Source organism: Phascolarctos cinereus, unplaced genomic scaffold, assembly GCF_003287225.1.
Source record: "Phascolarctos cinereus isolate Bilbo 61053 unplaced genomic scaffold, phaCin_HiC Scaffold_3;HRSCAF=262, whole genome shotgun sequence".
Lineage (NCBI taxonomy): Eukaryota > Metazoa > Chordata > Mammalia > Diprotodontia > Phascolarctidae > Phascolarctos > Phascolarctos cinereus.
Window position 1 is genome coordinate 236654032 of NW_027555736.1, and position 25902 is coordinate 236679933.

Below are 25902 nucleotides of genomic sequence, written 5' to 3' on the forward strand. Positions count from 1 at the left end.
TAGACAAATTCCTTTTGATGAAGTAGCAAAATGCTTGTTTTGCTTAGGGCCTTTAAGAGATGGAGCTTTAAGCGATGTCTTCCTCTCCTGTCCTACATTCCGGCATGATCTCTGCAGGAGAGTCTGCTTACCAGCTGCTACTGTGTGTACACACCTCATGAAGTTTATTTCCTCCTGACTGCCTTAGGGACTATTGCTCTAGGAACTGAATATAGGCCTGCAGTATCTGCTCCTTCCTTTTGCGTTTATTTATGTGTTTAGATGATTGATTTTGCACTCAGGTACCTTCTGCATCTTAAAGCTTGCTCAGTAAAGTTAAAAAACTCTCTGTCCTGCTACCCTCAATTAATAAATATATTTGGCTACCTAATCATGCATCTTATTCAGCAATGTAGAGAGTAAAATTCTCTTGGCTCCTGCAAGCTTTGTGGTTGACGACTCCTCTGTTTGATTGGGGCTATCTAGAGGATAATATATGGGTCATAAATCCCATGTCAGAACTCATCTTGGTGGGCTCCAGAAAGCAGAGGAGAAACTCAAAACCACATTTCTAATCTCCCATTTTGCATTCAAAACTGGCAGCAAGGGGCAGCTGGGTAGAGCACCAGCCTTGGATTCAGGAGGACCTGAGTTCAAATCCGGTCTCAGACACATAACACTTACTAGCTGTGTGACCCTGGACAAGTCACTTAAGCCCTTTGCCTAGCCAAAAAACAAAAAAAACAGAAACTGGCAGCAAGGGTACAAGGTCAGAAGTATTTGCCGACATTTAGGCAGGGGCAAGGAGAACATGAGAAGAACCTCTAACAACACAGAAAGGTTCTTAGATAACTACTTTTTTGGACCCTGATTATTAATTTCATCAAAGAAGTCAATAATGATGGAAGTGCAGGAATCCCCCCACCTAATGTTATTAACTGATACTTTAGTAGTTTGTCTTCTAGTGAAATAATATTGTAAGGCACAGTTCATTCCAAAGAAATAATGTTCTTATTGAGAAATATGCTCCTGGGCAGTGGAACTTCATGCTATAAAAGCATGAAATTGATCTTTACAAGGACCTGAGGCAATAATAGGAAATTTTGGGGGCTACATTGGATAGGGCCACCCGTAAAGCCAACAGATCTAAGTCACCCATGGTATACTTGAATGAGACATAGAAAAGAAAAACTGGGAACTTCAGCTGGTTGAAGGACAGACTGAAGAGACTAAATGACCATGGGAAAATAGCCAGTGTGGGGGATAGCTGGCTTAACAATCAATCAATCAGTCAAGGAGAAGTACTACTATATATTAAGTACTGTGCTATGCATTGAGGATACAACAGCAAATGAAACTCTCCCTGCCCTCAAGGAGCTTATACTCAAATGGCAGAGACAAACGTGTGTGTGTGTGTGTGTGTGTGTTTATACACACACACACACACACACACACAGTGTTCCAAAAGATTTTAATTATTTGAAAATTTCTTAAGACTTTTGAGGCATCGTGTATGTGTTGTATAATACCAAAAAAACAAATGCAATGTGATTTTGAGGGAGCCGTAGAAATTGTCAGAGCTATCTCCTTAAATAGGAGGCTATGGAGGAGATGAGGATAGTTAGGTTAAAACTGGGTATCATCCAATCCAATCCAACAGACATTTATAAAGCATTTGCTTTATAAACATGGTCAAATTGAGGGAAGGCTTCATGCAGAAGATTGCGCTTGAGCCAAGTCTTAAAGAAAACTAGGGATTGGAAGAGGAGTGCATCCTAGATATAGTGATAAGCAAGTGCAGTCACTGGAAATGGACTTCTGTGTATGAGAAACCATAAGAAAGCAAGTTTGAATGCACTATTGAGTGGATAAAAAGGATTAATGCGTATTAAGGGTAAAACATGTAGATCAGATCCAGGTTGTGAGAAGCATTAAATGCCAAGCAGAGTTATTTATATTTAATATTAGGGCTACATGGATTGGACAACAATAGGTCCTTGGTGGGGCAGCTAGGTGGTGAAGTGGATTAAGCACTGGCCCTGAAGTCAGAAGGACCTGAGTTCAAATGTGGCCTCAGACCAAACACTTGACATTTACTAGCTGTGTGACCCTGGGCAAGTCACTTAACCCCAATTGCCTTAAAACAAACAAAAAAAACCCAATAGGCCCTTGGGCAAGCACCACTTAACAGTTATTTTGGGGGCTCTCTTGGCTCACAGTGAATGTAAATACAATTTCTCTTTTGCAACCCTGAGGGTCTTCTCCCAGTTTGATTCTTTTCTTTGATTAAAGGGACCATCCCCTGACTTCTTAAAGATTTGCCTTAGTCAAAGTGAGAACCTAAAAAGACCTTAGCTTAAAAGGGCCAAGGTCCCCCTCTGCATCCTGGGCCATCTCCAGCCACCCTGATCACTATCTGGTCACTGGACCCAGATGGCTGCAGAGGAGAAAGTAAGTCTGGTGATTTTGCACAGCCCTCCTTCCCTTAAATCCAATTCATTTGCAAGTTACTCATCACCTCCCTGATGTCATGATCCTCTTTGAGGACAAAGGACAAATCTCAACCACACAATTGAGGGAAAAAGTGAAGTGATGAAGTCTGCACTTTAGGAAAATCACTCTGGGAGCTGTCCAGAAAATAGATTAAAATGAGTCGAGATTTAAGGCAAGAAGACCAATTAAGTGACTTTCCTAATAGTTCAGGGGAGGGGTCATAAAGGCCTAAACTGGGATGGTGACCATGTGGGTAGGAAAAAGAGAAGACATGCAAGAGATGTCATAGAGACAGAAATGATTACACTCAGCCACTGATTGGATGTGTGAAGTGAGAGGAAGTGAGGAATTGAGATCCCAGGGTTGGCCCCAGTTCTAGGGAAGGCCTTTGAAGAGTTGGTGTGGGAAAGCTAAATAATCTGATGACATCATGGAAGGAGCCTAAGGGGAGGGGATATTTCTTTACCCTTTGGGAATCCCTTAACCTCTAGTTTAGAATCTTGCTAGATAGGGATAATTCAGATGAGTTCATGGAGGAAGAGAGAAAGGAAGGAAACTCTAACGTCCATGACTGGAAAGACACAATTTCTCATCTTCCTGAGTTCAAATCTAACCTCAGACACTAACTCTGTGACCCTGGGTAGGTTGCTTAACCCTGTTTGCCTTAGTTTCCTTATCTGTAAAATGATCTGTAGAAATGGCAAAGTGCTCCATTATCTTTGCCAAGAAAACCCCAAATGGGGTCACAAAGAGTCAGACATGACTGAAACAACCGAACAACAACAAAATTAGCATACATATGTACTCAGGGTTGTGCTTCAGCTAGTTTTAATAGCAACCCAGGGGCCATCTCCAATCGTCATGCTCTGTATCTTGCCACTGGACCCAGATGGCTCTGGAGAAGAAAGTGAGACTAGTGACTTTGCACAGCCCTTCTCACTTAAATCCAATTCACTTGCAAATCATGGCATCATCTACCTGATGCCATGGTCCTCTTCAAGAATGAAGGATAAACAACAACAATGGATACCCTGATACTTAAATTTTCATCATGAGCATTATACCACAGAAATCTGTAATAATTAAAAATCAGGTTTAATTTATTGTTTTGTTGATTTCTAGACTTAAAGGTTTAATAATGCAGATTAAACTTAAAAATGTGTGTGCATATATTTTTTTCCAGAGAGCTCAGATGTTAAACATTTACCAGCACACCCCTATATTGATCAATAAACACTGAGCTAAACAGGAATGTAGTAAAAGAATGAAGACACCGCTGATGACTAGAGACTGATGATGATGGTGATGATGATGCTGGTAATTGGCATTTATATAGCACTTTAAGGTTTTCAAAATGCTTTACATCCATTGTCTCATTTGAGCCTCACAACATGCCTTATATAGGCTGATATTTTGTGTCACCTAGTGAATGATGGATATTTTCTACTGTTGTTTAAAACAAAGGCAAGAGCATTTAGCACTGGGTACTAGTCGTCCCCTGATAACACTCACCATAGACATTTCTTGCCTCTGAAAACTCTTATGAGGAGTGAGCTAAAAGGGAAATGGAGTTGGCATTGCCTTACATTCCACATTACACATAGCTAAAGTCAGCAGAGTTTGCAACATCCCACAGAGTTAAGGAAGCTGAGATGGGGGCTGCCTGCTGAATGCAGCTGCCTTTCCAGGGCTAGTGGAACTAGAACTTATGGCTGCTGATTTCCACCTGCTTCTATGTATCCTTCAACAAATCCCTCTAGTCGGTAACAATAAGTTTTTTTTGTTTCCTATATCTTAGTGTTCACATTTGGTTTTAGGGATTAGCTTGTGTGTTTTCTAGCCAGATTTCTGACTTTGAAGGAAGAAAACTAGCATTTATTAAATGTCTACTATGTGCTAGGCACTGTGCTAAGGGCTTTGTTATTGATTATCTCATTCAATCCTTACAACAACCCTAGTGGGTACATGTTATTCATATCCCTATTGTGTAGTTGAGGAAAATGAGGCAAACAGAAGCTAGGTGACTTATCCAGGGTCACATAGTAAGTAAATAGATGAGGTCAAATTTGAACTCATCTTCCTGTCTTCAGGACCAATACTGTATCCACTGCGCCACCTAGCGGCTTTATTATAGTGTGTTAATTACATCACAGTAAATTGTCGTTCATCAGATGTTCTTTGCCAAACAAGGACGAATTGCATAATCACTTTACAACATTATCCTTTCATATGAATAGTGTTGAAAGAGGATGTTACCATCAACTCCAAGAAATTGCTTATGAATCCTTTAACTTCATCTTACTTGAAATCTTCGGGGTGGATATCTTTTAATAATACTTGTTTCTCCCTTTTCCAGTGGAATATCTACAGACATGGGCCTGGGCACTTCAAGACCTGGGGAGAAATAAGAAAATGTCACTACAAATATTTTCACATCAATTCATCTGAATCATTGACAGTTTGACTCTTAGTAGATAGAGCATTGGACCTGGATTAGAAAAGGCCTGGATTAAAAATAAATTAAAATTTAAAAAATTTTTTTTAAAAAAAGGTCTAGGTTTAAATCTGACCTCTGATGTTTACTAGTTGTGTGACCCTGGACGAGTCACTTGACTTCCATCTGCCTTAGTTTTCTCATCTGTAAAACAGAAGCATTAATAGCACCTACCTCCCAGGGTTGTTGTGACAATCAAGTGGGATATTTGTAAGGCACTTTGTAGACTTTAAAGCACCATATAAATACTAACTATTATTGCTAACAAATTATCACATCCAGTTATATTTTTAAATATCTAATTTAGAGGTATAGTACGTTGTTACAACAAAGTCAAAAAAATGGTCATGCTGTGGGTTCATTGTGGGCCACAGTGATAAAATGTTAACCCAATAGAGTGTAAATTTCTTTATTTTTAATTCATGGAATAAAACAAGTATTTCCATAACATAGTATAATAAAAATAATAATAAAGATGATTGCACATGAAACTACAAATCTATTATGTACAACCTGCTATTCCTTTTAACTATAATAAAATTGTCATGTAAATTTCCTTTTTTTCTTTTTTTTCCCTTTTTGTTCTTGCCTCCCCATCCACCCTAGAGATGGCTATCATTAGGCACAAATAGATGGAGTGTAAGTCTTTTAATGGTAAGGATTACAAATTCTTTGATGTAATCTCAAGCAAAATGCCTCACATTTTTTTTCTTCTAAACTGTACCTGTTATTTCACTGGAAGAACAGAAAGAAGGACACAATCATTTATTAATATGTGCCAAGCACTGTGCTCATTTGTGTGGACCTCATTTGATCCTCACAGCAGCTTGGGCAAGACAGTACTATTATTGGTATAGGAAACTCCCTTGTAAAAATTTCATTCGCCAATGTTGACTGTTAACTCATCTGAGATTTCATCTTACAGCTTTGTCTGAAGCAGAGTTTAAATGATGTGACATAGCTAACTATGTGTCAGAGGTAGGGCTTGAACCCAGGTATTCCTGATTCCATGGCTGGCCCTCTAGCCACGCTGGACACTATTTCTCAATTTGACCATGTTCATAAAGCAAATGCTTTATAAATGTTTGTTGGATTGGATTGGATGATACCCAGTTTTAACCTAACCATCATCATCTCTTCCATAGCCTCCTATTTAAGGAAATAGCTCTGACAATTAAACAGCACCTCACATTCTTAAAATAATTTAAGATTTCAGACAGTCTTTCCTCACTACTCTGCAGCATAGGTAGTACAGTATTTTCCACATTTCCTTTTTGGATTTGTGATTTCATGGATGATATCATCATCATCATCATCATCATTGTCAGTCAAGGTATCCCAAAAGCCTTTTTGGTAGTCATGATTTAAACTTTGCAAAATACTTTTTACATGTTTTCTCATTTGATCCTCACAGTAACCCTGTGAAGTAGGTGCTATTATTATCTGCATTTTACAGGATGAGAGGTTGAGTGAGGATGAGAGAGGTTAAATGCCTTTCCCAGGGTCACACAGCTTGTGTCTGATTAAGAATGCAAACTCAAGTCTTCTTGACTCCAAGTCTGGTGCTTTTTCCATTGTTGTTCTATCATTTTAGTTGTGTTCTTCTCCTGGTAACCTCATTTGGCAAAGATGCTGGAGTGGTTTGCCATTTCCTTCTCCAGTTTGCTTTACAGATGAGGAACTAGGGCAAACAGGGGTAAGTGACTTGCCCAGGGTCACACAGCTAGTAAGTTTATGAGGCCAGATTTGAACTTGGGAAGACAAGTGTTCCTGATTTCATGGTCCAGTACTCTATTCACTGAGCCACCTAGCTGTCCAGCTGAATACATGTATATAATTTATAAGTAAATATACACATATTTATATATGTGCTCTTTTCTTTTTTTCACTGACAGGGATCACAGGACCATAGATTTAGAGTTGCAAGAGAATTTAGATATCATCTAGTTTCAGATAAGTGAAGCCCATAGAGGTTAAGTGACTTACCCAGAGGTGTACAATCAAAAAATTTTAGAAATCATTGGCATAGAGTAGAGGAGCGGGTTCAGAATTTGTCATCAGATAAGGGGCATAATCCCTTACCATTTCAGAGCCTCAGTTTCAGGGGTGTGCCTGAACCAGTTTGAACCCACTCTCCAGAGGTGGTAGCTAAATTTTCAGTGTGAGCACTTCCACTTTGGAAACCTGCTGATGTTACAGATCAGGGCTTAATTTGTTGTGCAGTTGGCTGTTAGATTTAAGAAAGTAATTGGGGGAAATATAAATGCAGATTTAATTTAAAAGCATTGCATGTATACTATTTCTTTTTTTTTTTTTCGGAGAGCTAGCTGTTAAATATTTACCAACATTCCCCTGCTCAGTTTCCTCATCTGTAAAATGGGAATAACTTGACAGATATCAATGTATAAAGAATAAGGATCCAGCCTCAGAGTCAGAAAGACCTAGGTTCAAACCATACATAAAGACTAAACAGAGAGGATTCTGGGAAGAATACAACTCCTTAAAAATCAGAATTGGGCAAAGGGGAGCCAGTGAAGTTATAAGGGCTCAAGAAATAACAAAACAAAATATAAAAAATGAAAAAATAGAAGAGAATGTGAAGCATCTCATCAGAAAAACAACTGATGTGGAGAACAGGTCAAAAAGAAAAAACTTAAGAATAATTGGACTACCTGAAAGCTATGATCAAAAAGAAAGAATCTTGATACAATAATACGAGAAATAATTAAAGAAAATTGTCCTGAACCATTAGAACAAAAGAGGAAAGTAGAAATAGAAAAAAAATTCACCAATCACCACCTGAAAGAGATCCTATGAGGAAAACCCACAGGAATATTGTAGTCAAATTCTAAAATTCCCAGTTCAAGGATAAAATATCATGAGCAACAAGAAAAAAAAAAACAATTTAAGTGTGGCGGTGCCACAATTAGAATCACACAAACAGCAGACACTAAAGGACTTCAGGTCTTGGAACATTAAATATCAAAGAGCAAAAGAACTGGGATTCTGGCAAAAAATATACCCAGCAAAGATAAGCATAATACTGAATGCAAAAAAAATGGACATTTAATAAATTGTCAGACTTAGGACTTTGTTAAAAAAAAAAACAACTCAACAGAAGATTTGACATACAAAAGCCAAGAGAAATATGAGGTGCACACCAAAGACTAGTTACAAGAGACTCAATAAGGACAGGTTGTTTACAAAGGGAAAATGTAAAACCTATGTCTAAGATTGTTATTAGTAATTGGGTGGTTCGTAAGAAAGATCTGGGTTGAACTGAGTGTGATACCACGTTAAAAAGTAAAACCATTTAGGAACAGCTAAAAAGAATAATTATCTTATATAAACAAGGTGCAGGAGGCAGAACCAACACAGAGGAATTAGATGGGGGAGGGGTGCTGCTAGTTCTGGAAACCTACTTTCATGGGGAATGGGTTCAAGAGGGAACAATACACAGTTATCTAGAAGAGTATAAACGTCTTCCAAATTCAGAAAGAAATAAAATGCTAAGAAGATAGAGGCTGGAAGAGAATAAGGGAGGGCTCTCCAGAGCAGAAGGTGAAGGAATAGGTTAAAGGGGGGGTACAGAAGGGTGGTTAGATTTATAGGAATGGGAGGATAAGGGAGGGATCCTTGGAGGTGGGGTAGGTTACATAATAGGAGGGCAAGAGTAAGGTAGAGGAGTCAGTAGGGATAGGAAACAAGAGATACACACAAACAAAAACAAAGATCAGGAGTAGAATTTGTTAGGGAAAGTTTATGTTAATATAGGTATGTGTGTGTATATGTATATGCATATATATATAAATGAGATATATATTTATAAATATATAAATAAATATAAATATATAATTGTAGCCTTTTTTGGGTGGGGGGTTGGGGAGAAAGGAGGAAAAAAGAACAAAATAAAAAGTGTACAGCAGAGAACAAAAGAAAACTTACAAGGAAGCAAGGAAAAGATGGACCACTCTCAACACAATGAGTAGCATTTATTATGTAGGCTTTTTTTTTTTGACTACGCAATGGGGTTAAATGAGTTGCCTAGGGTCACACAACTAGTAAGTGTTATGTGTCTGAGGTCGGATTTGAACTCAGGTCCTCCTGAATCCAGGGCCAGTGCTCCATCCACTGTGCCACCTAGCTGCCCCTATATAGGCTTTTCAAAATGGAAATTTATTGCTATGTATTTTGAATCCTCTCTTACATTCTGCTGTACACATGACATGCTTTTTCCCCCTCTTTTCTTATTTTGTATTTAAGTTTCAATATTTAAGTTCACAATATGTTTTTTTCTCTTTTCTCTATTGTGTATTTAAGTTTAAAATTTAAAAAGTAAAGTAAAAAAAAAAAGACTGAACAACTTTGAGCAAGTCACTTACCCCTTGGTACTCCTGGTAATTGTCTAGTTGCAGAGCTGGTGACCACCGACATTGTAAAATGGAGTTTCCTAATGGAAAGAGCAGCTGGGTGGCACAGTAGGCAAAATGAGTCTTCCGAATTCCAGCCCTGGCATTTTATCCACTGTGCCACCCAGCTGCCCAGAAACCCCTATTTGTACTCATATGAACTTAGCTACAATATGTATTATATTGTGATGGATATCACATGTGCATTATCTGTACAACATACCGTCTATATACACATTATAAAACACAAAATAGAGATTTGAAAAGAGTGACACAAAGATGAAATAGTTGATCTTGGAGTCATCAGGGAACAACTGAAATTTATTGAATAGAGGAGTCACATGGTCCCACCTATATTGAAAAAAAAAATTATTGGGTCAACTCAGTGAAACATGGATTGGGGAGGGGAGTTCTTGAATTGGAAGACCAATTAGGAAGCTATTGCAATAATCCAGGCAGAATAAAATAAGGATATGAAAGAAGGTGGTGACTATGAGTAGAGAAAAGGGGACAGTTGAAGATATATGGATATAGAAAAGATTTGACAACTGATTGGCAAATCAAAGATACCAACAGTTGAGGTTGTGATTCTAAAGTGACTGAAAGACTATTGGTGCCCTCAGCAGCAGTAGGGAAGTTTGGGGGAGGGCTGCATTTAGGCGATAAAGATAATGCAATGAGATCTCCAATCTGTCACAACATATCCATACTGCTTATCTTATACAACTCACTCTCTTCCACCCAAAAGAAAAATGAGGGGTACCAACTGCTGCCATGGAATACAAAGCCTTTGGAAACCACTCTCCTAATGCCTGCTACTGCTATGCAGTAGTCTAGGGAGAGAGGCAAGGATGCCGCAAAGAGGGGAGCCCAGATGTGAAGCTTAGGCTGCGGGTGCCTGGATCAAGGTTAAGTTTTTAAGTGCTCTCGGAGGTTGATGCCTGCCTCAGAGGGGAGTGAAGTAAGAGTTTGTACAGCCAAGAGAGTAGAATGGAAAGAATGTTGACAGATATGGGTAGGTGTGGTTGTGTTTGGACAAGCCCAAGCCAATTGCTTATCAGGTGACCCAAGTTCCCACTCTCTGATTGGTTGATTTCACACCTCCTTGGCATTAGGCCATGGTCTCCTTGAGGTCCAGTCACAGCCCTCACTTTGGAGACCATAAATATTTATTAAGTGTTTGCTATGTATAAGTTACTGTGGTAAGCACTGGAAATACAAAGATGATGCTTTCCAAAATTAGTAAGAGACGAGAACAAAGCATATCCTTTGAGGTGTGAATTCTCAGTCATAACTTATTGCAATCCTGTCATACATCCATTAAATAAATGGATGAGTAACACAGATTAAATAAGTGGATGAGTAACATAGATATTCAAGACTTAGGAAGGGAGACGCTTTTTCTACTTAAGTAAACTCTCACCAATGAAAGGGGTCGATTTCCCATCTTTCTAGGTTGTCCTTGTGATGCAGCTATAATTAGTGGCCTGAACAGATAAGCTCTGTGAGCAAACTCAGAACCTCAAGGCATCATTTCTTGGTCTTATTTTTAAAGGTAGTCTAGAGAATTATAACTTGACAAAACTTAAACAAAAACTCCCTTCTTGGCTTTTTATAACAATTTAGACTCTCTGATTTTTAAATGGCTTACCTACAATTCCCCATCAGTCTTGCTTTGCATTTCAATGGAAAATTCAAAGGGTGGGTGTTTTTAAAAGACTTTTTGGCTTGGGGCCCGTGGTTTTATTGGTAAAAGGAACTCCAGGTAGGAAAATCCTCTACAATTGCAAATCTATAATTATTCTGCTTACAGTTGTCTGGGAACTCAGTAACTGACTTGACCAAGGGTCACAAACCAGTAATTTACTAGTGCTTTTCTTTATGATGAGAAAATGAATACAACAGTTTAGCTTATTTAAATTGATACCATTGCATTAAGCAGTACAAAATAATAATTATGATGATCATCATATATCTAACATTTATATAAAGTATTAAGGTTTTCAGAGGACTTTACATCTGTTACATATTAAGTGTTATCTACTTCAATCCTCACAGCAGCCCTGTGAGATAGGGACTATTCTTATCCCTATTTATGGATTAGGAAACAGAAGCTGAGAGAGACTGAGTAACTTGCCCAGAACCACACATTTTGTAAATCTCTGAGGAATGATTTCAACTCAGGTCTTTATGACTCCAAGTCTAGCACTCTATTCATTATTTCACATAGCACCAGATACTTTAGGTGGAACTCAGTAAATAAAAGATGTCCAGGTGCCGACTAGATGTCAAACATCACTATTAATTCTTTGCTTTTGTTCTTTTGTGTCTTTTTTTTGGCAATTGGGGTTAAGTGACTTGCCCAGGGTCACACAGCTAGTAAGTGTCAAGTGTTTGGTCTGAGGCCAGATTTAAACTCAGGTCCTCCTGACTTCAGGGCTGGTGCTCTATCCACTGCACCACCTAGCTGCCCCAATTCCTTGCTTTTGAATTGGGCTTGAAGACATTTTCTCATTTTGTATTTCCAACACCTATGTGAGGTATTAGGGACATGTTAATACTCCGGTTTTACAGATGAGAGACCTGATATATATGAAAAGATTTAGTAATGTGCCTAAGGTCACAGAACTGGATAGTGGTGTGGCTATGCCTAGAACTCAGATCTCCTGAATATTAGTTAGAGATGTTTCTGCTTTTTAAATTTTTTTCTTCTGTTCATTCACATCTAAGCACAGAAGGGCAGTTTAGAGCCTTGCCTTACAAAGTGGGTCCATCTTTCCTCTTTCAGTTGCAATAATTTTCTTGGCACAAGCAAAAACTTCTATTCTAGAGATGAAATTGGGGCATAAAAGGCATCTTTGTCTGTGAAAATCTAAAGAGAAAATCTCATTCAATCATTAGGAAATTGAACGATGCATCAAATACACACATATATGGAATAGAAATTAAGCCAGCCAATTGTAGGAACATCGTAGTATTATGCATATGTGTTTCTGAAACAGTTGTTAGTTACATGGAATAATGCTTTCCAAGTAACTAGAGACATTTACTTCTTTTATAAACCTGGAATGAGAAACAAAAACTGGAAGGCTATTAATGGAAATACTTGCTTTTAAGATAGTTTGGAAATAACCAATAAAAACCTTTTCTCAAAATGTGCCTCATATTTAAGTGCTCTGTCATAAAACACGGAGGAAAAAAACTTACTTGGACTATCCAGAGACAATTTATAGTCACTTCAGGGTCGATTCCTACCATCAGAGTAGGGGAATTTATCTTCTTGAAGATGTATGTGGAGAAAAAGAGAATATGAAGTAAAGAAAGGAATGTCCTATCTGCTCATTCAGTTTTCCTCTGGAATCATTAATAGTTTGTAATTATTCAAAGCATTTCAACTCTGTTGAGTTGGTGATAGATTATAAAAATTATTTTAACTTAGACCATATGTAATTGATGGTTATTATTGATCATGATGATGTGACTGATTTTTATACACATATGTAATACTAATGGTATAATATGAACGCTGTGTTAAAAGTGTGAAACAGTAAACTGAGATGTATCAAAATGACTTCCCCTCACCCTCCAACCGGAACTGCAAAAATCTTACTCGTACATCTTTCAAAAAAACTCCTCGGCTCCATTGGACATATTCTTAATTGCTAAGCTTTTATCTTCCAATACATTATTATCTTTTGTTGCTGTTGTTGTATTCAGAATATTCCAGTTCTATGTAAAAACAACCACATAATCTATCAATTGCCTTCCTTCACCTGGAAGTATAATTTCCACGCCATTTTTATTTTTACCTGAAGAATATCTTCCATACAAAGTCTCCCGAAGTGGTGGCAGCTGCCTGTCCAATGTTCTTTTCTTCTCTTGTAGTCTTGCAAATGAATATGAACTTTGATCCTCTGGATCGTCATTGAATGCCAAGTCCACAGGGCTAGCTGGGGAAGACATCTGGTCTTTATCTTGCATAGGGGCCACTCTGGTCATCCTAGGGTGAGCCTTAGAATGTTTTGACCCCATTTTACTTTAAAGACATTAAAAAATGCGTGTGGGTGGAAATGAGAGTCTTAAACTTTCAACTTGACCTGTTATTAAGGTACCTTCCTTCTTGTTCCTTTGTAAAGCAGTCTTTTAGTTCAAAACATTTTTCTAGTTCTATTTCATTACACATAACCCCTTTGGACTACTGCATGATAAGCTGGTTTCTATGGTTATTCCCCTAGTAACTCCTCCCTAGTCATTCCTGCATCAGAGTTCTGTTAAACATTGATTTCATTGGGTTTTTTCTGGAAGTTTTAGTGTAAGAAACCCTAACCTCTATTAATTATTAGACAAATCTTTCAACACCAGAAAAAGCCATTGGTACATTTGTAGTGAAAAGGCTTAGAAAATTCAATTGTTTTTGAATTCCACAAATATTAATTAACTAAGGCCCCACTATGTGCAAGACACTGTTCCAGGCACCAGAGATACTAAGATGGAAAAATATGCTTTCTGTCCACAAGAACTCTAACAGGAGATACAATAGACACAGAAATAAGTCAATTATAAAGGCAAAATGGGATAGGAGAAAATGCGATATATAGACAAAAGTATTGGGAAAAACACATTCAGTTTGTGGGAAGGAGGACACGAAGAAAGGTTTCATGGCACAGGTAACATCTGACTGGGCTTTTGAAGTAAGAAAAAAGATTTCAGCAGGAAGCAATGAAGTAGGAGAACATTCCAGTGTGGGGTATGGCCAGCATCAATGAATGTGGAATGTGGGAGCAGCTAATAGTTCATGTTAGAAAAAACAGATAGTGTATGGAAGGGAGTGATGTCGAATAAGGCTGGGAAGGTAAGTTGGAGCTTCATTGTAGAGTACCTTAAATGCCAAGCTTAGGAGTTTGTGTTTTATCCTACAGGCACAAGGAAACCCCTGTCTTGGTTTGCGCGTTTGTGTATATGGGATTTCTTTATTCTGTTATTTTTTTAGCAGAGAAGTGACAGGCAGATATGCATAAGGAAGCATTTTGGCACCTTTGTGAGGGATGGATTGGTGTCTGGGGAAAAAAAAGCAAGACTAGAGAAAACTGAGTTTTATTGTCCATGTGTATTTTTTCCTTTATGCATATAACTAATATGGTAGTGGTGTTCTACAGGAATGAATTCTAGAGACACAGTAGACAAATTGATTAAAACTACTGGCCTTTTCTACAGTGCTAATGGGTCTCTGGGAGAAGTTTGTGATGAGATTTATAACAACTTTTACATATAACTTACAAACAGATTTAGTTTCTTGCATGAGTTAATTATTATGTATTGACCATGCTGTTGATTTGGTTTATAGTTTGTGTTTACAGGCTCCCCAAACTATGTTTCTAATACAGTTTAAGTCCTTTCTGCAACTGATTGGTAATGGGAAATCAATCTCTAGAGGCCTTGCAGCAATGTAAATTATGTGTCTGGACAGCTAAGCAGAATTGATGTATGAGCTAAATTTTAATTTCCTTCAGGCAATTGCTTTCCTCTATCCATTCATCCATTGGACTTGAGGGAGACTATAGAACCAGTGCTACTTGGTAGACAGGTATCAGAGCATAATAAATTGATATTATAAATGGAAATCTCTCTAAGAGATTGCTATGTCAGGCTAGCTTAATGAAATCTGTATCACCACCCTTTAAAGTAAGTCATTGAATGGAAAGGCCAAATATTTACATAACTGAACTATGTTGAAGATAGCAAGTACTGATTTCAATGCAGTTTAACTAACATTTTTTCAATGCCTGCTCTATGTAGAGCATTGCGTCTGGCACTAGGGAAGAGTCAAAATTTAAAAGATACCCAGTCCCTGCTATTCCAGGGCATACAGTCTAGTCTTTATTGTTTTTCATTCGTTTTGGGCCCATCCAACTCTTTGTGGCCCCATTTGAGGTTTTCTTGGCAAAGACATACTGGAGCGGTTTGCCATCCAGCCCATTTTACAGATGAGGAAATTGAGGCAAATGGGGTTAAATGACTTGCCCAGAATCACACAGGTAGGAAGTGTCTGAGGCTAGATTTGAACTCAGGGAGATGAGTCTTCCTGACTCCAGACCCAACACTCTATCTACTGCCAGGAGATATGATACATAGATATAACCCATGGTTCAGAACTCCTTGACTCTGGACTTGTGAGAACTGGGCCTGATTTTAGGGCCTAACCCCCCCCCACCCACACACACACACAGAGGATTCCCAATATCCCATGATCAATACCATTCTTCTCCTTCTCTGGTGAATCCTACTTTCCAGGGATCTAAAATCCTCCAGTCTCCCGGCACCCCAGGGAATCAAGTTATAAGGGAAACACACTTTCTAACTAACAGACAGTGTTCCTCCATTCTGGCAAATCTTACTTTACGCTAGGACAAATGCGGTCCCTTCTCCCACACTTCTAGTGCCATCTTGTGGTTTGGGCTTCCCCGGAAGGGGAAATATGCCAGGGTGTTCAAGCAGACAATGCTCCCACATTCTGGCGAGTCATTCCTTCGCTCTGAAGAGACTCATAGATTAAACTTTATAGTGCTACTCTGAGGGCTTGAACTCCCCCAGAAAGGAAATATGTTAGGATTAGCAGACAACCAGCACCCTGCCCCACCCCCCCTCCACCTTCTTATTAGGTATACACCAGCCAAATAATTCTAATAGCAAAGGACAAAATCCAGATCTGTTATTGCCTTTATTTCATGACTTTAGTCCATTGTAACTATTCCTCCCGGCACTAAGAGCCACATTTACCATTCTCCTCTTTTCAAGAAACATGATGCCCAGAAAGCCTTCCATTCTTTGGACAGAAGACTGGATCCATGAACTCTTGAACTTGAGACTACTCACAAAGCTATCCCAAAGGTGTCACTGCCTAAAAGATCCTCTTCTTATCTGCAACATTGGTAAGATCATGTTTCTCTTTGCCACTGCAACTCCAGAAACTTTCACCCTCCCCATGCACATTTCCGCTGTGCTTTCAGACCTATTTGAAAGAGAGGTGGAAACAGATAAAGGTTGAGTTCTTTCATTATGATTCCCATATTTTAGCTGAGCATAATGGAGTGATTCCTTTTACAAGAATGCAACCTCTCAACAGTGCAAGTCAATCAATTCCTTTTGGGTGTAGCCACTATCAACTTGACCCATCTTCTAGGGTGTGGCAAAAGATATGTCCAAATCCTCCATAGGAAGGTATGTTCAAAGTCCTTTGCAAAGGTTCACCACTCTATAGCCTCATCAAGCTGATGATACAAACCATATCATATTAAAAACCTTACCACTGTGCAGGAAGTGTGATTTTCATATTAATCGATATGCTATGTGTGATGAATATACTAATGATTTAGATTTCTCAGAACTGCCTCTTCTAGCTTGGGAGTCAGAAACTTACAAGGCAGCTTGAAATGATCAATCAAACCCTTGACAACATTCTCACAATCCCTGTATTCCTGTGCCTGTATACCTTAAGTGAAGCAAATCGAAGATTGTAGAACCTGTTCCCATCACAGAACTCTGGTCCTGTGCCCCACCAAGTAATGACCCCCATGAGTTGGAACAATACTGTTCCCATAGGACTCAGAACACCTGCACGACGTGTCCTGCACTCATGGGCTTGTCATAGGAAACCACTTAGGACCTGGAAATGATTGTTTTGTAATACGCTTTCCCCCTCCTTCCCCACTTGTGATTTACGAATATAAACTGTGCTATTTGCTCCAGCATTCCTCACTCTGAAAGTAATTAATTAAATTTCTACTTGTTTCCTGGCACTACAGTCTCTGGATTGCTATGTGCAGCTCCAGCTATTCACAGCCTAGTGACCAGTACAATAGAATCCTGTTAACACCATATAAAAATAACCATAGTACCCAAAGGTAACACAATGTATAGACTACTGGACTTAAGTTAATTTCAAATCCTGTCTTAGGCACTTTCTATTTATGTTACCCTGGGCAAGCCACTTACTTTATTCAACCTCAAGACAAGAAGCATTTATCAAGGACTTATTACGTGCCAAGAATTATGCTATGTGCTTGGATATAAATATATATATATATATATATTTTTAAAAATAGTCTGCTCTCTTCCTCATTTCCCTCTTCTTCATCTGTAAAATGAGGATAACAATAGCACCTTCTTCATAGGGTTCTTGTGAGGGTCCTATGAAATAACAGATGTAAAACACCTCACAAATATTAAGGTGCTTTGTAAATGCCAGCTATTGTTATTATTATCATCATTATTGCAAGAAAGATTTCAGGGGGTTCGTCTTCCACAGCAGGATAAGAAATTCCAAGATCTTGTGGATAGCCTCTCAACCAATCAGAAAGTGTACTAAACATTCTGTAAACAACTAGTTCCTTAAGAAAGAGCCCTAGAGGCTAAACTGGTTGCAACCTGTCGTGTTCATGGACGAGGCTTCCACCAGGCAAAGGCTTTTCTCCTCTGTGCTTGCTTAAAGAGCTTATTGAATATGAACTGACACACCTCAAGGGCAGAGATAGCCGCCATTTTTAAACATGGGACCCCATGAAGTGGGCGGAGTTAACAGAGCACGGACAAACACACAATGGGCTGTCCAGGAAGGGTGTAACTCAGATGAACTAGACCAATAGGAGCCTTGATGGGTGGAGTATGGATCTTACTAACAGTTTAAAAATTGATTCTGCCACTGAACCAGTGCCCACATGCTACTAAAGTGCGTTGTGCCAGCTTCTCTCTTGAGAAGGCTTTCCTTCACTCACTCACTGTAGGAGATTTTTGTTTCAGATTTTTCTAACAGTTATAAGAGAGGTATAAACAAAGTTCTGTGTGAGAGAGGATGACTTTGACTCAAATGTCAGAGAAGGTTCTTAGATTCACCAGAATTGTGGATTAATAACTGAATAGAAATTCAAACTCTACACCGTCCCTTACATGTTCATCAAATGAACATGTCATATAGGAAAGCTACTGGAAGATCTCAAGAAATTCATTAACTTCTAAGATAGCCCACTCTCTTTTTGGAAAAGCTATAAATTAATAGCAAATGTTTCTCTATTTTGAGGCAAAAATCTATCTTTCTGCTGCAATGAATTTACCTAGAAAGGTCTAAGGTTCTAGATTTGGCTTGAATGAATACTCAGACTACTATCATGATGATTACCGTTTACTGAGAATCTAGGACCTGTGGTGACAACAGAGTGGGCTCCCTTGACTTCCTGGAGGCACATTCTCAATCCTGGTAGAAGCAGCTATTTGCATTATGAAGTATTCTTACCAAGTCAGAAGAGTAATGACCCTTTAATCAGGCAAATGCTTAATGCGACATCAGCCCAGGTGGCCCTTAGGCAATCATTAAAGCAGGGCCCACATGACTCTCCCACTCTACTCTCTTATTTCTCATGTAATTTTCCTGGGTCTACTGTTCTAAAGGCACTTTCTTTTTTTAGTCTACGTTGACAACTAGACCATAGTGAGGTTTGTAGGGAATACTGCCTAAAGCCCTCTAAAAGCATCTATTCCTTCAGATCTCTAGAGCTAATCTTTCTCCTATTGGACAGTGTGGTGAAAATAAATTTGTTGTCTTGACATCATTGACTCCATTTTGTTTGAAGTCTCCATTTTGTGACTGAGTAGCTAGATGATGCAATGGTAGAGAACTGGTCCTGGAGTCAGGAAGACCTGAGTTCATATCAAGCCTCAGGAACTCATTAGGGGTGTGTCCCTGGGCAAGTCACTTAACCTCTGTACTTAACTTCAAGTCACTTGCCTCAGTTTTCTCATCTGTAAAATAGGAATAATAGAACCTACCTGAAGGGTTGTTGTAAGGATCAAATAAGATAATATCTGTAAAGCACTTAGCACAGTGCCTGACACTTAGTAAATCCTGTATAAGTAGTAGCTATTTTATTGCTAGTTATGTGACCCTGGGCAAGTCACTTAATCTCTTTTTGTCTCAGTTTCCTCAGCTGTAAAGTGAGGTTGTTGTAAAGATCAAATGAGATAAATCTGTAAAAAGTGCTTAGCACAGTGCCTGACACATAGTAGGCACTCTATAAATACTTATTTCCTTCCCTTCTCTTCTCTCGCCAACACTTGTAGGGATTTGAATGGTATAGTTTGGTAAATAACTACTAATGAGGTATATGTACTCCAGATTTGGTAAATAACTGATAATGAACATCCCCAAATCTGGTGAACTAGTGACAAACACCTGCTAATGACATTAGCTTACATAATCAATCACCAATCAGAAAGTGGGTAATGCCCACAGCTATAGAAACCCTCCAACGACCTCTACTCTTCAGCTTTCTCTTGGGTCAGGACTGAAGCAGGTTTCTGTGTTTCCCACCCTTGAAACTCAAGCAGTGCTGATTGACCACCAGAAATTTGCTGACTTCTCCGGCAATCACTTTGGAGAGAAAAGTACAACCTCTAGCTGGGCAGAACACCCTAGGAAATTAGGTTGATGTTTTGTCCTTATTGGGGTTAATGTTTGTAAATAACGTAACGTTTGCATGCATTTGATTGATAAAGTTTGATTGCCTACATTGAATTTGTAAGTCTAATTAATGTTCCCATCCTACTAGAATAAGTAACATAAATGGGGCTGGGGGGGTTGTGTACCTTGCATTACAGACAGCTTCTCATATATTTGAAAATAGTGATTATCTAACTAGTCTTCTTGAGGCTGAAAATACACAATTCTTTTAGCGGATGATTTTACAACATCATTTTTTAGTCCCTTCACCATCCTGGCTGTCTTCTGGATGTGTCCCAGTTTTTCTTTCTTTTTTTTTTTTAATTAAAATTTCTTCTTAACTTGAATTTAACAATCATCAGCAAACACAAATACTTCAATATACAAGAGATTACCACCTAATTCAGGCTCTCATCAACTCTTATCTGGACTACTGCAATAGCCTTCTAATTATTCAATCTGCCTCAAATTTCTTCTTATTCCAATCCATTCTCTACAGAGCTGCCAGACTGATTTTTCTGTGGCACATCTACATCTACATCTAATTTACATCTATAGCAATTTCTGTATAACCATGTCAAGAGCCTGCTCATTAATGCCAATATCTTCTGGATCAAACATAAATTCTGTATAGCACTTACAGCTCTTCACAGCATGAACTTTTTAATCTTTCCAATCTTCTTACATGTTACTTCCCTCAACAAATTGTATGGTCTATTCAAACTGGTCTACTTGGTTTTTTTATTTGTTTGTTTTGGTTTTTGCTAGGCAATGGGGTTAAGTGACTAGCTGTCACACAGCTAGTAAGTCTCAAGTGTCTGAGGCCAGATTTGAACTCAAGTCCTCCTAATTCCAGGGGCGGTGCTCTATCTACTGAGCCACTTAGCTGCCCTAAACTAGTCTACTTGTGATTCCTCCTACATGATGCTCTATCTGCTGACTCCATGCTTCTGCATTGGCTGCTGCCCATAGCTAGAATTCTCTTTCTCCTCTCTTTAGAATAACTGACTTAGAATAACTTAGAATAACTACAAGACTATACTCAGAAACTACCCCTTCTGTAGGAGTCCTTTTTGTGGTCCACCAGCTGCTAGTGCCTTTCCCTTTAAGGTCACCTTGTATCTACTTTGTGAGTATCTTACATACCCGTATATGTTCATGTCATCTCCCCCTGTTAGGATACAGACTAGTTTTTACCTTTTTTTTTTATTTCTTTATGCTTAGCATTGTGCCTGGCTTATAAAAAACAATTTCAAAATCTTTATTGACTATTTTTTTTTCAAAAAATGATTGAACAAGAAACCATGAACTTGTGCCCTCCTAACTTTAATTTTCTTACTTCTGTAACCAGGTTTTACTACATATGCCTAAATCAGACGACCTAAGACCGAGTCACCAAAGGGTCAAAAGTCTGCTTCTGGACGAAGACATTCTGCATTCCCCTACTACAAGTTTAGGAACAACCTCTTTCCATAGACTGTATGGGTGGAATATGTTGCATCTTTAAAAGTACCAGACTGGACCAGTCTTTCTCTCATTCTTTCCCTCTGGCAGCATCTAGGAACTGATGGTCTTGTTTACCCACGTACAAGCACCATTTACTGACCTGGGCATGTGTGGAAAGGTCCACTTGTCCCCTCCCCTTTAGGCTTCTAGCCATGAGAAATGGTCTTGAGGTTTTAATCTGTTTCATTTACCCTTTTCAGTTCTAAACATAGGCAGTGAATTCCCCAGACCTTAGAGCATGAGCCATGGTAAACTTGGAGTCTAGGTTGCAGATCACATGTTGCTGCCAGCGCAAGGGAAGCCCTGAGAAGACAAGGGAATTTTGGCTTGGAATTTAGTGGGACTAGTTAAACTGTGAACCTCATCCACTTCCCTCCCCAGACACTAAGGTAATATAAAGGAGAATTATGTTGCAAACCTACCCTCTCCCTGTGTGGTGTTTACACGTCTGTCTTTGCTATACCTTTGAAGTAAATGTTTCTTTTAAAAGTTAATCTGACTGTTAAATGGTTAATTAAAACTGGGGAGCTTAAGTACCCTCTGGAATTGGAGAACACATCCAGTGGATCCTCGAGTTAATAGCAGAAAGACTATATACCTTCAAACCCTCTTTATTTAGAGTACCAGACAACCCCAGGGGCAGGAGTAAAATGCAACCCACCTAACCTTCAAACGGTGGAGACCAGGGTAGTCAATGTTATATATTAGTGTTATGCCCAGAACTGAACCCATTATTCCAGATGTGATTTGACCAGGTAAGTTACAGAAGAATTATAATCTCTCTTCTTTTGGACTCAATTAATAAAGCCTAACAACTGGTTACTGACATAGGGGGGTTTTGTGAATGTACTGTCTTCAGTTATATTATTGATTGACCAGAGCAAAAGTTAAAATCATCATCACATAAGAATGAAGAAAAAAGATAAGAAAAAAAGTATTGCATACAATTATGTAACAGCTCTCCAATCTGACCTATTTAAACAAGCTAACACAGGAAAAAATAGGAAATGGATAAAAGTAAAGACATTGACATCACTGTCAGTAATCTAGAAAGATTGGGAATGGAAGAACAGCATATGTTTTTCCCATTTTTAAAATGAGTTTGAAAACTCTAGGCCAATAAGCTTATTTCAAAGAAGCAAGTTTCTGTTGCTAAAAAGGGTCAGAAAGAGTGTTTTTGTATAAAGGAAAGAAAGTAAATCAACTTAGAACATAAGATCTTTAGTGGGATGTTCCAGGGATTTATGCTTCACCCTATGCTGTTTGTCATTTTTATCACTGATTTGGATCAATGACTTGGATAACACAAGAGACATGTTCACACTAAAATCTCAGCCATATTAACAAGTGATTTTTTTAAAGATGTGAAGTTGGACCTTTGCTGTTCAAATAGGAAAGTTTCCCCAGGATTCTTGGATTTTTGTTGCCTTAATTGTTTAACTGATTTAACCATCTTTGACCTCATCTCCTTGGGCAACTTAGATTGTTCTTGTATTCATTATCCTATCTTGCCATTCAAGCAGAGACCACCAGGAAAACCAAAGTACAAGGCAAAAACAAGCAAAACTTACATAAACAGCATTTTGAGGGAAAAAAATCCTTAAAAGCAGGCATGCTACATCTAATGTCAAGAAACAGCTTGGTTTTCTTTAGTCAGATGTCCTCATGAACAAAAGAACCATAGATTCAATGGTCCTACACAGAAGATCTAAAACGTCATGTTGCTACTTGTGACTAAAGAGCCCTCTGAAACAGCTACAACTGAGTCAAAAAGTAGTCCTAAGATCCTAGGAAAGCAAAGACTGACCACCAAAAAGAAAGAGGAGAAAGGAAAACAGGAAATTAGAGGGAGTGTAGGTTAAGAGAGTGGCAAGTTTTAAGCAAAACAAATTCTAATGAAGGGAGAATAAAATTATTTATATATAGCTCTTTTTGAGACGGCAAAGAATGGAAATCCAAGGGGGTTACCCATCAGTTGGTGAATGGTTAAACAATTTATGGTATATAAATGGAAAGAATATGATAATCTTGTAAGAAAAGATGAAGGGGATGATTTCAGAGAAACTTAGGAAGGTTTGTATAAACTGTTGCAGTGAACAGAATCAATAAAGTAATTTACATGATGACAACAATGTGATAAAGACAACTGACTTTAAAAGAGTTAGGAACTCTGATCAGCATGATGATCAACCACAATTTCAGAGGACTGATGACGAACAGACTACCTGGCTCTTGATAAAGAGATGAAGTACAGTACAGACTGTGTATGGATGCACACACACATACATATGTGTCTATACATTTTTTTCATTCAGCAAAAATTTGTCTTTTCATTCTCCCACACAATTTCCCAATTGAGAATGAAAGAAAAACAAAACCTCTGCTTCAAAAACAAGTGTGTGTATATATGTATATGTATATGCATGCAAGCATATATATGTACATATGCATGTATAGACGTATATATGTGCATTTATATTTGGAACAGGACTTTTGTTTTTCTTTCATTCTTAATTGGGGGACTGGATGACAGAAAGAGAAGGTAAAATTTTACTTATTGAAAAAATATGTAATTTTTATGTGGTTTGTCTTTTGTTCTCAAAGAGGACCATGACATGAGGAAGATGATACCATGACTTGCAAGTAAACTAGATTTCAGTGAGGGAGGGTTGTGCAAAGTCACCAGCCTCACCTTCTCCTCTGGAGCCATCTGGGTCCGGTGGGCAGATATAGATCAGGACGACTGGAGATGGCCCAGGATGCAATGAGAGATCTTGGCCTTTTCAAGATCTCACTTTGACTGAGGCAACACCCATTCAGTGATTAAGCTCTGTTTAAGAAGTGAGCCTAGGCATGGCCCATTTAATCAAAAAAAAAATCAAGCTGGAAGGGGAAGAGCCATAGAGTTTCTGGCCAAAAGAGTAATAGTTACTATTTACATTCACCCTGAGCCATCTCAGGCTTCTCAAATTAGTTGAGTCAATTAGAAATGTGGAAATTAACATGGAAGTGAGCATGCTTTTCAAATTTACATGTGGCATAAAATTGGAAGGGGTGGATAACATACTAAATCATAGATTCAGGATTCTAGAAGACTTTGATAGGCTACAGCATTACTATCAAATCTAATAAGATGAAATTTAGTAGTGATAAATAAACTTCATAAGATGAAGAGGGCAATTTGGGGGATTTAATGAGCAATAAATGGAATATGAGTAATAGAATCACAGAATAACAGAATTTCAGAGTTGGATAAGAACCTCAGAGCCATGTATTCCAACTCATATCTTAAAAAAAAAGGCTCACCTCTTTAAAACACACCTAACAAATTTGCTTAAAGACCTTCAGTGAGAGAGAACCCATTATCTCTTAGGGTTGTACTTCTGGGTAACCCTAACAGTTAGCAAGCGTTATCTGACAACCACTGAAATTTGTTATACAATTTCTATGTCATCGCCTTTGTAGGTCTCACCCCATCCTCCCTATTTTCTGCTGTGCCTCACTCTTAGAAATATTAGTTTGTGAAATGGAATCTGTTATCATATGGCGGGCATCACTCTATGTCCTAAATCATGAGCTCTGTCTTAATTCTAGCTCTTATCACAATCAATCTTCATTTTGAAATCCATGTTATCCATCTCTTACTGTCTGAAACCTCTACCACCCAAGAGCTAGCTAGACTTCCACATCCCCTTTCCAGGATGGTATATTTTCCAAAGATTTGCAGCATTTACTCAAAGAAAGTAGCACCCAATGTGTAGATCTCACCCCCTCCATATAAAACACATTCAAAAGTTCCTGACTTTTGTTAAAAGCAAATATTTCATCTTGTATGAAGATTTTCTTTACTGGGACCTTTTCTCTTCACTTTCTTGGATGAGTCCTTCCCTTTTCTGCTCCTTGTCCCATTCCTTCAATTGCTTTTTTCCTTCTTTTCTCTCCTCTTCTTGAGAGATCAAGGGAATGATTATGCCTTCAGTATTTGCCAATGGACTTGGTGGTTATGCATCTATTGGTTTCCTCTGTTACTTGTCACTCCGTTCCCAATTTACCTAATCTATGTTATTTTTTTCTCACAAACGATAATAATTCACTTAGAGTAAATCACGAGTTTTATTTCATAAATATTCAATTCTTTTTTCTTTCCTTTTTTTTGACCCCAGTCTCTGCCCTGCTCTGTGGCTCTGACTTCTCCAATCTGACATGATTGGCATTAGTCTATTTGGCATTAGTCTAATAATATTTTCTCCCATGAAATCTATCATGCTTAGTTTCTCCCCTCCCCAACCCCCAATTCTTCTACCCATTCTTTTGACTCATTTGCTCACTTTTATTATTTTACTTGCCCTCACACTGTGAGTATTCCTCAAGGCTATTTTTGACTCCTCATTCTTCTTTGTATACACACTCCACAAAGTCTTATGATTTTAACAACTGTCTTTTATATAGCTCACTCCCAAAGTACTCTGGCCCTATATCTCTAGCCCTAAACGTATGTTCCAATTTCATATTTACATTTCCCTTGAAATATC

General features: G+C 38.4%; 1 protein-coding gene and 1 long non-coding RNA gene across 3 annotated transcripts in view; one reads left to right on the forward strand and one right to left on the reverse strand.

Annotated features, from left to right (window-relative positions):
* CCDC198 (coiled-coil domain containing 198) overlaps nucleotides 1-13569 on the reverse strand; it is a 51243-nt gene extending 37674 nt beyond the window's left edge. Inside the window, exons 1-2 of one of the 2 annotated variants that reach the window (XM_020986459.2) lie at nucleotides 13185-13569; nucleotides 4775-4866 (exon numbers count right to left, since the gene is read on the reverse strand). In XM_020986459.2, coding sequence (XP_020842118.1) covers nucleotides 4775-4866; nucleotides 13185-13407 — 315 coding nt within the window. In that variant the 5' untranslated portion in view covers nucleotides 13408-13569. The remainder of the gene's footprint in view (nucleotides 1-4774; nucleotides 4867-13184) is intronic. The other variant, XM_020986458.2, reaches the window with a different exon arrangement.
* Nucleotides 13570-13857: 288 nt separating this feature from the next.
* LOC110208466 (uncharacterized) lies at nucleotides 13858-21851 on the forward strand. The gene is made up of 3 exons (XR_002324504.2): nucleotides 13858-14227; nucleotides 16171-16304; nucleotides 21216-21851. It is a non-coding gene; the product is annotated as an uncharacterized LOC110208466 (long non-coding RNA).
* The last annotated feature ends 4051 nt before the right edge of the window (nucleotides 21852-25902 follow it).